General features: G+C 43.1%; 2 protein-coding genes across 4 annotated transcripts in view; one reads left to right on the top strand and one right to left on the bottom strand.

The window, feature by feature from the left end:
• Window positions 1–2,001: 2,001 nt before the first annotated feature.
• On the bottom strand, window positions 2,002–2,782 carry LOC119396628 (mediator of RNA polymerase II transcription subunit 31). The gene has a single exon (XM_037663916.2). The coding sequence runs from the start codon at window positions 2,576–2,578 to the stop codon at window positions 2,162–2,164; it is 417 nt and encodes a 138-aa protein (XP_037519844.1). The 5' UTR covers window positions 2,579–2,782; the 3' UTR covers window positions 2,002–2,161.
• A 175-nt stretch (window positions 2,783–2,957) lies between these two features.
• LOC119396605 (protein FAM102A) overlaps window positions 2,958–15,310 on the top strand; it is a 49,600-nt gene continuing 37,247 nt past the window's right edge. For all 3 annotated transcript variants that reach the window (XM_037663905.2, XM_037663898.2, XM_037663891.2), the window contains exons 1-3: window positions 2,958–3,093; window positions 3,678–3,898; window positions 11,978–12,098. In XM_037663905.2, coding sequence (XP_037519833.1) covers window positions 3,753–3,898; window positions 11,978–12,098 — 267 coding nt within the window. In that variant the 5' untranslated portion in view covers window positions 2,958–3,093; window positions 3,678–3,752. The remainder of the gene's footprint in view (window positions 3,094–3,677; window positions 3,899–11,977; window positions 12,099–15,310) is intronic.

Raw genomic sequence — 15,310 nt, 5'->3', positions numbered from 1 at the left:
ATGAAACGCCACAGACTTCAGGTGACATTAGCCCTTCACATGCTACCACTAAACTTGGGCTTGCCATTTTGAAAGGTGCCCATTTCAATGTTGAAAGCCCAGTTAAAGGCCTGCTTCTATCTGTACCTGTAAGCATAAAAGCCATCCATGACATGATTACGAAGGACTGCCGAATATCGCCCAAAATGTAGTGCTATGCTTGCGGCTATGGTGGTGTTGGTGCTATTATAAACAACTTGGAAATGCTTGAAGTACAATGGATCCCAAAATTACCGACAAAAATGCAAACTGGGAAACATGCAGCCACGGTGGCAGTTTTAGAACATTTTGCAAATATCAGTTGGGGTTTTGCTGGACAAACTAGTCAACTGCAATAATACAGTGTTACTGTTATTATCCGAAGGCAAAGTAACAGTCTAAAAAATGCAGGCAAAGAGTCAAAGGAGTTCTGTCTGCATAAGTCAGTGCAGAAGCAAACAGCAAGTTTTTTGAGGTGAGGAGGGAGTTCTGCTTGTGGACTAGCTCCGACAGGGTTTGACCATTAAGAATATTACTGTGCTTTAGCGATGAAGTAGAGTCAAGAGACCAAGTAAAAATGTTAAAGAAAGCTCTCCAAAGGCATCCTGTTGCAAGAGAATGCCTCATTGCACACTGCAGGGGAAACAATGGCAAAACTGACCTGCTTAGGCTTTTAAATGATTCAACTCCTTTGTATTATATTTTGCCAATCACAAGATCACCTCTAAGGACAGTGATTTTTGAGTTCCTGAACGAAATTAATGCTGGAAATGAGTGGTTACACCAGAAGAGATTAACTTTTTAAGCTTAAAGACAGATGTCACAAGAAATAATAATTGTTGGGGTTTTATGTTCCAAAACCACCATATGATCCAGAAATTTTGACTATCTGGTGACCATCCGTGACCTTCAGGTTGGCAGTTGAGCACCGTAACCACTAGACCACCACAGCAGGTGAGATGTCACAAGTACATTGACTTCCTGGTTTAATACAAAGAAGAGGGCAACAGTTAGCTTCCTAGCTTAATTTTTTTATATGCACCCCTCTGCACTTATTAGCACTCCTGTGTATGCTTTACCAAGGCTGAACATTTACCCTAGGAAAATTTTCTTACAAGCAATAAGTTTATAGATGGCTTGCACTGACGTCACTGAAACAGCCATGTTCGAGCACCAACATGATGGGACACCGAATTTGTGATGTCGCGTGTGTTATCAGTACATCGCATGCTGGTTCCTTTGTTATTCATGCACAGAGGCCCTATAACATTCCAGCAACGTTAACACACTGAAGCAGGTTAATCGCTGCGTGATTATACCGTCTTGATGTCAACTAAGCCACCATGTTGGAGCCATGTTGTGTGTCCACGACGTCGTGTGCAAGCTATCAATACCAGTTTAACGTCTGTATCAACAGAAACTGGTGCTGCACAATACAACTGTTGTGCACAAAATGAACACACTGAAATCTAAGCACTACATAGGCCTTGAAAACAGGTACAGCTTGTGTTGAATGACGATGCTGCAAATTACATGTGGAGCACAAACAGTAGCTTTTTAAGAAATCGTTGTTTGCCATCCCATAGAAAAAGATCGGTGCATTAATAAATTTCATTCGCAGTGTGCCAGCGCTTGAAGGAGCTGCACTTGAACGGTGAACGAGTTCTGTATACTCAACAGTTTATTAGTCACTCATGACAATTCATCGAGCAGCAGTACTCGAAAGCAGTTGCACAGCACTTTTAAATGTGTTCACAGGCACTTATACCGTGCGCTTCAGCACTTGCAAACACCGCAGCTCGCGAGGTTCCGGTTCTCGAACCACATGACGGGACACAAGTCTGTCAACAAGCGCGTCGTGACGAATTGACAGGTAGCCGGGCCACGAGCGAAGCGGCAACGAGTCAAAAAAGCACAGATAAAGGATTAACCCACTTACGCACAGCGTGTCGCGCCGTGCCGGCGGCAACCAATGGCTTCCTCTCACTCGCAGGTCATCTCGCTTTTAATAAGCGTGTGCGCAGGGAGTGTAGATTTGAAACGCTGCGGCCGACGAGCAGGATTACGTGACCGCACAGCAGCGGTGGGGGACCAGTAGTAAGTGAAAAGAGGGCAAAAAGGCATCTAGTTCCTTTCTTCTCGTTCACTTTTGCGTCGGCGCTTGTGGTGCAGTAACAGCGGCAGCGCTGGTAGGGGCCGCGGCAGCTTCTGTGGCCGGCTGCTGTAGAAGTCGCATGCGTTTCCGAGTGTAGTGCTGCCAATGCAGGAGCTGTTGGTCCTCGATGAACTTTGCGCATTGGGCGTTGGATATCTCGCGTCGGAAGTGTTCATATTGGAGCAACTCTAGGAAGTAAAGGCACATCGGATACTTGAGGTACCTGGAGTACTCCGGCTTCTTCCAGTACTGAAGGTAGTTCAGGTAATTCACAAACATTTTCTGTTTGAGGTAACCTCTCTGTGCAAGGAAGTTCAGGTAGTTAGGGTTTGCCAGGCACTGAACAAACTCTAGTTCAATCTGGAAGCGCAGCTTTTGCTGTTCGTCTGTCTCTTTCACATTCATTTTTGCTTTTCACCGCCGTGAGCACTCCGCACCTCACGGTCAGGGATAGTAGCACGTAATAAAACCGCTATAGTAGTATTCTGATTCAGCTTACGCTTTCGTACACATAAGAAGGTGGTTGAAAGCTGCTAACTTGTGCCAGTAGAAACACAGGTTGACAAAGCAGGCTTGCAGCGGCAAGTGCAGCGCCATCTTGGTACAGGAACGCAGACGCGCATTACTTGTCAAAAGAAAATGTGGTTGTCGTAAGCAAATGAAATAATCAAAAATATATCTGTGAAAAACTGTTTGGGATTTAGGTATTTTTATTTTATTTAGCGAGATAACTTGAGCGTGTTTTTCAACAAATCGAGAATTCGCTGCTGGCGAGAGCTGTGCTGTGGCCGCTGTGGTGGCTGGATAGCTGGCGAGAGGTGGGCGAGGGTGCGTCAGACATGTTGCAAGAGTAATCGATACTGTTGTGATGTTTCCTTGATGTTGGGTTTACTCGTTCAGGCTGTTACTGAAATTCCTCGGTAAGTTGTGTTCATTATGGCATGGTCCGTAAGAGGCTGTAAAATTCGCGTTCAATGTCGCATCCCTGCCTCGGGTTGTTGATTTCACCGAAGCTGGTTTGCATTGCGAAGGAAACACGTTGAATCGTAGTCCATGGCAAAGCGCCTCATTGATGCTCCCATTAATTGCTTGAAGCAGAGTCAAAACATCCTATGGCTGTATTGTTTACGCCCTTCGTTGTCTTGCTGGTTATGTTCAAGCGGTGAAGTCGCAGAATGCAACTGATAGCGATCTTCAACGACGGCTGCGAGCGGCGACGTCGTCTCTGACAGAGCTCTGAATGACATGGGACGCGTTCCACTTCGTGCCAACCCACTGTAACTGACAAATCGTACCTCTTGCTGTAGGTTGTGTTAGCGGCTACGATTGTTTCTTGCTGCCCGCGAGTTCGCCCGATTAGGGTCCGTCGTGTTACTTATCGCGATGTTCGAAAACGTCGTGGAGTTCATTCGGCGTATGACGCTTGCGGCACGTATCGAATAACTGCGACCGCTGTGCGTGTTTTGCCTGGTGCGTTCATGGGCGCTTGCTTGTTATGTCGCAGTGTCGCCGGGGTCATGTGAAGCTGCCATGGTCTTCTGTGGCTGCCGCCTGATTCCGAACACCCGCACCTCGAATCATGACCTTCATGCTAAAGAAGAAAAAGTACAAGTTTCAGGTTGACATTCGCATCGAAGAGCTGACCGCTGTGCCATTCGTCAATGCAATCCTGTTTGCTAAGATCCGTCTCCTCGACGGGGGAAACTTCTCGGAGACGTCGTCGAGGTATGTTCTCACTTTATTTTTCACCCTGTCGTAATTACGGCGTAGCAGTGGTCAAGGAACGAAACCGGCCAGATTGAGCGTACTCGTAAAAATATGCAATACCTGGAAATCGCGTTCTGGATGGAACACATATCGGATGAGCAAAGTTGGAATTAAGCAGCGTAGCTTGTTATTTCCTCCGATTAGTGATTGATGCATCGTATATTATGCGCGAAGCCGCGGTTAACTGGCTGCGTATGCTAATGCATGCACATCGTGTGTTTTTCACTGTATGGTTTGCGATTTGAGTGTGTGTTTACGCCGCCTTTCTGGCCTTTATTTTGGCTGTCATGTGCTTACTTGATAGTTCGGCTCACGAGCCCACAACTTCGTGTGTTTAAGTTACATCTAACTAGATAGTATTTCGTTTTTCGCAAGTTGATGTGCCTGCACAAGTTTCCATAGCCGCGACTCATGAAGGTACTTGCGTCAGTATAATGCATGTCAGTTAACTGTTGCTGTTGTTACTCACTTGTGATGTTGCCAAGATGTTCTACTTATTTCATTGTGAAGCTAACTGTGCCATGTAAACACTGCTTTGATTTAGGTTAGGAGAGCCTTGTATAACTTTAGCCCTTAATAATTATGCTTGTCTGCACTAGTTGGTTCAGGTAAATTATTTCAGAAACGTGCAAGAAGCTACAATGGCACGTCCAAAGATGGGGACACTAATTCAGGAACTTGATTTTGGCAAGTGTTCCCCTATGGGCATTTTAGTCCCAATGTGCAATTGTTTTATTTTGGCTCAGTTCTGTAGAGAAGTCAATAGAGCCATTAAATATGCAGACTAAAGTTGCACACCATGTATGAAGTGGTCCCTTTAATGGTACAAAAGCAAATGCTTAAAACTTTGTTGTGCTTATGTAAAGAACATGGCATAATATCTGAAATCAATGAATCTGATTATTATTTGCATGGAAGTGTTACGCATCAACCACTCTTTCAACAAGTGCCTTCAGGATGCATAGAAAAGCTCCACCCCTTGCTTTACAAAAAAATGAAAGCTGTAGATAACTTCTATCACGATCCTTCTCCTTCGAGTTCTATCTGAATTGGTACTCTGTGGAAAATGGTAACAGACATGCTTCAAGGCTAAGTTATAGTGCTTCTTGAATGTAAGGCACCCCAGTTTTTATTCTTCTTTTCTTTCAATTTTGGTGACCCAGAAATTTTGCATCTGATAACTCATCCGCCTGAAAAGTGGCACACTGGTTTAGCGTTTGCTTCCTGATCAGCCTTTTCTTTCTCCTGCTCCCGGCCGTTTCGCTTTTGAACTGAGTTTTAGAATGAAAATACAAAAAGTGACACCAATTGCCCCTGGCGAGATCTTTACGGTGATACGATGGCTTTCTGTCTGGCGAGCCTATGTAGTTCTTGTCTGTATCTGATTGAACTTGCAAACTTTGACCCCAAACTTTCATTTATTGCTTGGTGTATACACTTAATGAATTCAGGAGTGCACGAGAAGATAGTGGCATCGTACGTGTGAGGAATAATAATACACAGGCCACCCGAGTTCACTTAAACAATGTACTTGTGTTTGTGCTTGTTTTTTTCTCCATCATCGCATCTATATGTCCTGGCTGCTGTTGGAGGCCTGCTGATGTAATATTTTTCAGCTTAAGCTTTTGTTTTAATTACCATCAAAAGTATTAGAACTGGTTTCACAACTGTTTCTTCAAATCAGTGGGTGTGCCTTTCATGTAATTAAAGTGTTGCTCACATGAGCTTTGAACATAAGCAGTATATTGTGTTTGCATTGTTAGATGCCAGGCAGGGCATATTCCCGAACAGATTCCTTGCTGACAATTGGTCGTTATGTGAATGCACACTTTTCCGGAAAACTGAATTTTTAAAAATGACATATTTGCCTTGACTTATATACCTGTAAGCCACACACTAAGGTTTCTCACTTTTTTCCGGTGCTTAATTGAAATGGTTTTGATACAAGTACTTGTTGGCACTCTCTGTAAGGGGATCTAGCCAAGTTAAAGGTAACTAGCACACAAACTTTTTGGTCTCTTTGCTACTTTCATCTGCAGCTGCTGATGGCATCTTGGGGCTAGTAAAATTTATACTGAGTGCACTTTTTGTCTACTTTCTACTTGCATTTCATATGAGATTTATAAACTTTTATTTGCATGCTGTTATTTACAAAATCTTTCCTGTATCAAGTTGGTGACCGTAGAAAGAACTCATTGAAGTGGAATCATTTGCATTCATATTTCTGGGACTCCTCAAAAGCTTTATTAAATTAGGAAGTGGAAGGAATGCCTACTGTCATTTTTATTAAGACATAACCTCAATAAATATGCCTTATAAACAATCTTGTGTGAGACTGCCTTGTTCAACAGCTCAACTCATTGTTTTTTTTATTCATCATGTGGAATTGCAACCACTTTGAGCCCTTAAAGGTAGCTGCTACATCATTTAGTGTTTTTACCTACATTGTTTGCTATACAGCTGGAAAACTTCGATTCCTATTTTTTCTAGCCGCAGTATGTGCGAGTGAGCAGCATACATGTTGCTGTGTTTTTGTTAAAATATCTTGAATGTATGCTTTCACTGTATGCCTTATATATGTGCCTTCACCGATTGCTTAACTTTTAACTCATCTATTCAAGGATAAGTATTTATGAATGTTACATCACAGGTGTTGCTTCCAATATAGCTGAAGGTAAACGGTAAAGGGTGCTTATTCCTTTTTCCTCTAGTCCATCCTGCTTTCGCAGTCCAGACTCTTAACGGGCTTCCTTAGGGTTTCTTCCTTGTACAATGTTTTTACCTGCTTCCTGTTTCATGCACACAGAAGCGGGAGAGCTTCAGTAATGATGTGATCCTTTTGTCACTGAGAGTGAAAGCTGCTCTTCATTTTATTGGTGTAACTGTATATGTGGCTTTTTTTTTTTCCCTAAAAGAACCAAGTCCATATGAAGTGGAACTGAGAAATACGCAGTTGTTTACAGCTGACAGTACAGTTGAGCACGTTCCAAACATTTTTTGTCAGTGCACTCATGTGACCAAAAATACCTGAAAGCCATATTGTAGTTTAAATGTGTATAGCCTACTATCGCCGGTTATTCTGTAGTGAAATTTGGATTTGGCTCTTATAGGTACATGAAACTGCAATTGGCTCATTTTGACTGGAACATTTTATTTGGGCTTGAATTGGCTATGCAAAAAAAGTTTAAATTTTGCACTGTAGTGTATAAAGCAGCATTTTTTTCCCCACTGTACTGATATAATGCTGTAGATTTCTTACAGTTGTGGCCTATTGTAATTTCATTTGCCACCGGCATTACTTCATTAAGTTTGGGATTCAATTATGTGGTCAACTGAGAACAGCAGAAGCTTTTTTTAACCTGCTTTCGATATGGAATGGGCGCGGCAATAAGCATGTGCAACAGGTGCGTTACATGCCACGCAGCCCATCATGTCATGCACAGCTGTATATTGCCCACGTCTAGCTGCATCGTCACGCCACACTCAGCACACTAGATGTACCTTCCATTGTTTTTCTGCCCTCTCTTTCATCCATCTATGTCCACAATGGTTTCTGTGGGATAGCATACATCACTTTTGGCAGGGATATCCTGCGTTACTGCTCTCTCATTCTTTCATTACTGTTGTCACCTTTATTCATTGTGTATATCATCTGCAGCCATTTACAAGTCTTAGTCTGCCACGTCTGTTGTTTTGTACCTAAGTAGGTGGTTTGTAAGCAGTTAGTGCCTTTTACACTGCTTACGTCACTCTTTTTCACTGGTATCATACCTTTTTGTTCTTGTGCATATTATATCTCCCTATGGGTAACTTTCCTCCAGTACAGCATATCCAAGCACCGCAATCTAATCATAGCTGATGGGGCGTCTACCAACCTGGAAAACCAGGAATTGTCAGGGAATTTGGACATGTCTGGGAAAGTTTGGGAATTGTCGTGCAATTTTTGTCATGTCATGGAATTGTCATAGAAAGTCAGGGAATTGGGTCATGGAAGCTGACTGATGGCAGTCCATGCGATCATCACGAAAATAATCTTTACCTTTGGTCAAAGCTTCCAAAGTCGCTTCTTTTTCTTCATCTGGAGTAAACAACTAAGCATAAGTGTAAAAAAAAGGACTGTGCATACAGATCACACAAAATATCTCAGTGGCCAAGCATGGCGTCACTCGCTCCGATAAATTTGTTCTCGTTTGTCTTGGCCATGACAGCGGCTCAAATTGAAAGCATTCTCATTTGGCCAGAAGCACTATGAGCAGAGGCTTACTGGACCAGATCAAGCTCATTCACCTGTGATGCAACGGCAGACATCCCAGTTTATGCAAGTGCCCAGTCTTTTTTCGTCCTTTTTTTTACCACTCGAGGTCTCGTTTCTGGTATGCAGATAGTAAGTTTTCCAAGCAGGCTTACCAGTTAGGGAATATGCTCAGAATTATCATGGAAAACCTGGAAGGAGTCAGGGAAGAATTAAATTGTTTCACACCCTGAGTTTTATTTCCAGGTATTTAATGGGACTCCGGTAGCTGAAATGTTTAAGGACGCAACATTCTATTGGCCCACGCCTCATTGCTTTACTTGTATGCACTACATTTTCCTTGGAAGGCGCCACCCTTGACTGTGGCCACTTGCTTAATTCAGCTCTGGACCGTGGTAGAATTTTTGCCAACCTTGCATGCTTGGTCCAAAATATTAACTGTGGCACATCAAACTTGGCAGACATCACTATTGTCAACCAATTCCAGAAAGTACTAGCTAGCTAGTGTTACGTGTTGTACTTTGTTTTGCGAGCAAATTTGCTTATGTTTGCTTTTTTCAGATTTATATAATGATTGCTAAACGTTAGTTGGCATTCTTTATTTCTGTATTATTTCTGTGTTTCATATTTGGTTTTCTTACTATTCTTAGCTATTTTCTGATTTTGTAACCATATTGCTGGAGGCGTTCCTTTCCTTTTTCTGTTGCCATATTTAATACTTGTTAATTCATTGTTTTAAACCACCTTTCTGTAACTCTTCATAATAAAGGCCAATAGGTTATCACAAATAAACAAACAGTGTAACGGTTCTGGCTTGAAGTCCTGCTCATATTGGAGCCAAATATTTTCATTGCGTGCCTATACATGTGGTAGGATTCATTTCCTATTCTGACAGATGTTTGCCTGACAGGCATGAGGTGCCATGGAGTGTTACAGCTTTTGTTGCATTGTGTGGTTGTTTCCAGGTTGGCTGAACGAATGGTGTTGGCATTTTGTGCATGGGACAGATGTTATCATTGTTGCACACAGAACTGCTACACATTCGAAGTTCAGTCAATCTGATGTATGTATAATAAATCTTGGGATTAGCAGAAGGAATTAATTCTATCCAAAGATGTAGGTGTCAATAGTACATGCTGAAGCATAATATTGATTTATAATTTGTGAAAGACAGCTTACACATTGATCGCCTAAAGTGCACGGAAGTGTCTGTGAGGCGTGATTGACTCTTGAAACTAAAAAATTATGGAGCCCATAAGGGGTGTGAGCTAGTAAACAAAAGGTATGCCTGATGGAACTTTTTTTCTGGTAGGTGCCGCACATTATGAGCCACTTGAGAGATATAGCGTTGCTAACATCTCTAGTGACATTCCATTTGACAAAGGTAATCGGTCGTAAACCAGGCACAAAACAAAAACTTTCGACAAGCAGCTGATGACAGTCCAGGCTGATGATGCAGCTGAGTTGCAAAATAAGTATTCTCAAGGGTGCTGAGCTACAAAATTGTTTGCCACATTGCAATCACTGGGCTTGCATCTCTGCGCATTCCTTAGAAATTGCCTCCACAAGGCATGAAATCAGAAACAAGTATACAAAGAAGTGCTGGGAAAATTAAAGTTTACATCTTAGACAGCATTACAGATAGTACTGCAATTCCATAAGAGCACCAGGACTAGTGCAGCACATGTGGGTTGCGCATGACTCTCAACTACTGTGATGGAGAAAGAGCTACTGTGGCTTTAACTTGTTTTTTGATCATTGCAGCATGTCTATAATGTGTTCCATTAATCAGTAATGTCAATTTAGATGTGTTGTAACCCTGCACTCAGAATGAAAGCTATGTGAAATTAGCAAGAATATCTTGATAGCAAATTAGGCATGGAACTGGTGTATAGATTTCTTTTTGAGCAGAACATTTGTAATTGATCTGTATTATTACCCTGCTGGCATTTTGACGTTGTGTTGGCAATGTTTTTTGAGAAATGATTTCATCAAATTACAATATGCCACTAGGTAGGTAAACAGCAGAAACTTAAGGGGCCCTCTAACAATTTTTTAACCCTCATTTTTTACTTGTGGGTTTTGTAGACTGAATGGTGGACAGATAATTACAGCAAGAACGACAGTGATAGGGGCACACAGTCCAATGTAATTGAGGCTAGGATATTCAGAATACCAGGAAAAAATGCCTACCCTCAACTTGAAATTCATGAGGTCATATGGAGCCTTCTCTCTCTCCCACCATTGTTGCTGATAGAATGAGCTTGAAGTGCTTATGTAAGGGAAGATTGCACTCCATGGTTGCCTAAAGAAAGGCTCAAAGCCAGTACCTCTAGCGTGTTTTGTAGTTGCAGTGGTCTTTTTGTTATGACAAAGTCTGTTTGGTGAGTAATGAAAGAAGACACAGGAGAAAACCAAAACCAAATAATATTCCCGTCTTTTAGGCAGTGCCGCGATTGCCTCCAATGTTACTTTTAACGACTCACCGGCCTCCACTTGGTGCCGCCATTTCTACCAAAAATAGTCCTGGCGAGGGCCACATCATATTGATATGGTCAACAGCAATGTAGTGATTTCTTTGTGCAGTTAAAATGTCCAGTCCATTGATGTCAGTGCTTTGACCTATGCTATAGCAATCATGCTATACAACCCCTCAATTAAAAATTAGGCACTTTAAAAGTGTTAGAGGGCCCCTTTAACATGCATAGCAATGAAGATGTACAAGATTTGTTCAGCCTGTGAGGAACAGACAAGAATGAAGACTGGGCGTTTCTACTTTTCTGGTGGACCTGAAGCTTACACATGAGCAGGCAAAAATGGAAAGTGCGTTTGTGTACAAATGCACCTTCTGTGCACGTCTGTGTTCTCTTAAGTGCAGACAGTGGCCTAGAATGCTCAGTATTCAAAACATTAGCAAAGGCTTTTTCCTGTCTGCTGTGCCCATGTGGTTGCTTGCAAGCGGCAGTCTCTCATTGTTTATTATTCTTGTGTGGCTGGCTCCTAGAGTGTGCCTTGTTTGTTTAGCTATCTGCTTAGCGTCTTATTTGCCCAGCTGAGTTGTGCCAGTTATTTTTAGACTGTTCCCATGCATGCAATGATTTCTTGTCCGCCTTGTTTCTTTACCTGATGCATTTGTAAGCTTAAGCTTGACATAGCTGTATTGTAAATGAGAAGCTCAGTGGGGGAATATTTGTGTTTATTTAACCCTTTGCCATGTGGTGTATCATATATGACATGCATAGAAAAGCATCTAGCATAACAAGAATCAAAAAGAAAAAAGTGGAAAAGCAGAGCAGGGACACTAATTTTCACATTCCTAAAGATGGCGGTGCTAGCATGGTAATACTGATTTTAAGATCCTAAATTGCCTACACACCAACTGTCTAAAAAGGCAGTGACGTCGGCTATCACTGATACCATAAAGATATTTTCCTACATTCCACAAATGAAAACTGTACTGCAGTGTAAGTATGCAGTGCGAAGCACACATGTTATAGGCACTCGTAAAGGTAGTTCATTCAAAAACAACTAAAATAACAGCCTATTCTGGCTCCTCTATAGATTGAGGATGAAGCATATAACTTTTATAACTTCTCCACGTCTCTCTTTGCAATCCTGACCATTTGTTTATGTCAAATGGTCATACTGGTGCATTTAAGCTAATAAGGTTTTTGTTGAGATATCCTGTGAAAGTGCAGCTGCTAAATCTCTGTTGAAACATGAAGAGCTCCAATGATACTCGCCAAATCTGAAAGTTTGCTTGCTGTTTTCTGTCTTTTCACCAGGGAGGAGGTTTGCAACCATTGCGTGAAATGGGACTCCAAGTTTGTTTTCACATGCAAGATGAGCGCCAACGCCAACACTGGGGAGTTGGACCCCTGTATCTGCCGAATTTCCATCAGGAAAGTATGTGACCGCATGATGTCCTTTCTATTTTTCTCTCTTGCCGTTCCTTTCTTGTTTACTTTCTGTTCTTGTTCTTTCACTGCAACAGTTTGAATACAGAATTGTTGCAGTGATAACTGTTTGTCCTTTTGGCTGGCTGAAAATTATGTAAATCATACGGTAATGGTCTTATTCAACCAGCTTCAGGCTGAATAAACAAAAAGCACTCCTAAAAATGTGATTCTGTGTCCACAGCATGGTAGTTAAGCTTGCTACCACTAAGCTACACCAAGGGCTTCGCACATGTTAAATACTCCATATTGTTGCATTGCTTCGCAGCATTGTTATGCCCATTAGAATATGTGTCTTTATGGGATTGAAGTGCCTTCTCTTGCACCTCAACCCCCAGCTTGCACAATATGCCAGCCCCTAGCCAGCTCGATCGCTGGGACGTGCTGGACTTAATTTCCCACGCATACTGTGCTTTTCCCTTCTGGTGTCGAGTCACCACACTAGCACTCATTATTGGGATGCGTCCTGATTAGCCCCCGCGGACAGCCCTTGGGCATCCTTTCCACTCTCGCTCTCATCCACCTGACTCCCTTTCATCAGGGGAGATGCTCACAGGCCTGCAATGAGTTGTTTACATGAGGCCTTAGCTCCATGACTTTTCGTTCACCCGCTCGTTGGACCCTTTGTTTGATTAGCTGATAGCGCCACAGGCATGCGTACTCGATCGGTTCTGCAGCGAGCCTGCCTTTGTCCACAAACCGCGAGTTTTGCACTGTGCCGCATCCTCCTGCATTTGTTGACGATCTGCCTATGGTGATTTTTTGCACTGTGTCAGAGAGACAATAGACCCGTCCATAGTGCACTTTTGTGCATTGCGGGCGAGGAGCGTCGCGGCCTTTCCTGACCATGCTCATGGGTTAAGCCTCACACAAACCGGTCTCCACATCCTAGACCAGGGAAACCCTACTCCTAATGCTTTCATGTGCCTGTTTGATCTCCACATTGAAATGGACTAAGTTATTCAGTGGTATCCCAACTGCGCCATTTGTGCCATTATGCTTCAGTTATTTGTCTGCGCCCATTCAAAGGCAGCTGCACCAGGGTTCACTATTTTTGCCTGCTTACACAGCAGTGGCGCATTATTGGCCATAAATTTTTGTGGGCTGACGGCTGGTTGTACCCCGGAAACTACACAGGCTTATACAAATTGTGTAACAATACAGCAGGCCTGCCACACATCGTGTGCGGTGTCTTTATGTGGCAACCCATCAAGGGTTGCCAAATAAAGGATCAAAGGCAGCCCTGCTGCTCACCTCAGACTTCCACGAGCTAAATTGGACGACCTGGCTTGCCTAGAGCCATTGAGCTACAGGGCTTCTTGGACGTCTCAGTAGTTCAAATGGGCCAAATAAAGTTGCCCTAGGTGACGGGGGTCATGAGCAACTGCAACCCCCTCTGTTTAAAATGGGTCAAATAAAGTTGTTTTCTCTTCTGTCTGGCACCAAGCACCTCAAAAGCTTTTCTAAATTACCGTGGAACCCCTTCCCTGTTCCCACCGATGCACTTTTTCTCGTTAAAGCATACAGAGTGTGTATCGGCACCACCGTGGCATGTGGCCACTTTTATTGATGGTTTCGAATGTTGTCTTTAGTCTGGAAGGATTTGCTTTTGTTGAGAAACTCTCAATAATATATAGATAAGTGGCTATGTGACATCTGTTAAACACAATATTAATGAGAACTAACAGACAATAATGCCAAGGAAAGTATAGGGGATGTTTTTAGTAATAAATGTAAGGTAATTACATTTATTACTAAAAATCTGTATTACTTATCTGTATTACATCTGTATTACTTATCAGAACCTCTAAAGTCTATACTGCAGTTAGTTTTTTACCAGTTCCTGTGGTGATTAAAGGGACACTAAAGGCAAATATTAAGTCGACGTTGATTGTTGAAATAGCGGTCCAGAAACCTCGTAGCGCTGCTTTTGTGCCAAGGAAGTGCTTATTTTGAAATAAAATCACGTTTTTAGTGGTCCGCATCGCGTTAGCGCGCTTCAAATCTCCCGCCTGAAAATACGACTCTCATACGTCACTGCTGCCGTGCCCAACGTTGCCCGCTTTTACTGCGCGGCCGCCGACACTAGTAGCAGCCGAGCGGAAGTAGCGGGACCCACAGTAGCAACAACGGCGCTGCGGAAAAGACTTGCTCGGATGGGCACATTCAAAGCCGTCACCAAGTTGCGGTTAGTCTCGTAATCCTCAGTACGAAAGTGCAGCGAGCACACACGCAGAGGTTTTGACTGTGTAGCACACTGGCCCAATGGCATGGCACTAAGCCACTTCGAGCGTAAGGGTTCATTCCGCGGCACCCAGGGAAAAGACACACCGGTTTCCTTGCTGCAGCACTGGCGTTGTGCACCATTCGGGCATGCGGCATTTTGTCGAACTTTCTGTCAGGGCGACTTTCACGAGCGCGCAAAACACGCACGGCAGTACGCGATCCCGAAACTACCACTGAGACGGGCGAGGCACAGTTCGGCGAAAACGGAACCTTTGAACCACGCGCGCCGTTCCCCATGGCAACGCCACGGAGGTTTTGTTTTCCATGAATCAAGCGGAAACGAACAAACAGCATTTTATTACGTCTTTTGATGCTCGGAATGTTCTTTTTTTACTGCTGCTAGTTTGATTACTAGCGATTTATTGTAGGCCGACTTCCCTACGTCATCGGGATCACTTCGAAAATGTCCCACTCGTGGCGCTCATCATGTGATACATTTAGCTTAATTTCTCGGTAAGTAGGGCACTGCTGTTGATAATATTGCCGTTTTAGAAGTTGTCATACATTGGGCTTTCACTCTGACATAAATTGTTATTTGCCTTTAGTGTCCCTTTAAAAGTTGTAGCAAAGCCTCTAATTCGCAATGAATAATTGCCCAGTTTTAACTACCACAAGGTACAGGCACATTAAAGAGTTAACCCCCTTAACTGCTTTGGACGAGCAGAGCTCGTCCTGCCCAAACTGTCCCCAAACTGCTTTGGACGAGCAGAGCTCGTCCTAGCGGAATAGGTACTCCCCTCTAGCGTTCAGGACAAGAGGCGCTCTTCTACAGCTTAGATTGCGTGTAATCCACCAGATGGCAGCATTTACTTGGCAATTTATTTTTCTCCTGCGGAAAGAGCGCGGTTTTTGTATGAAAAGATGGCTTGCGGTGGC

Source organism: Rhipicephalus sanguineus, chromosome 1, assembly GCF_013339695.2.
Source record: "Rhipicephalus sanguineus isolate Rsan-2018 chromosome 1, BIME_Rsan_1.4, whole genome shotgun sequence".
NCBI lineage: Eukaryota > Metazoa > Arthropoda > Arachnida > Ixodida > Ixodidae > Rhipicephalus > Rhipicephalus sanguineus.
This window is presented reverse-complemented; position numbering and strand designations above follow the sequence as displayed.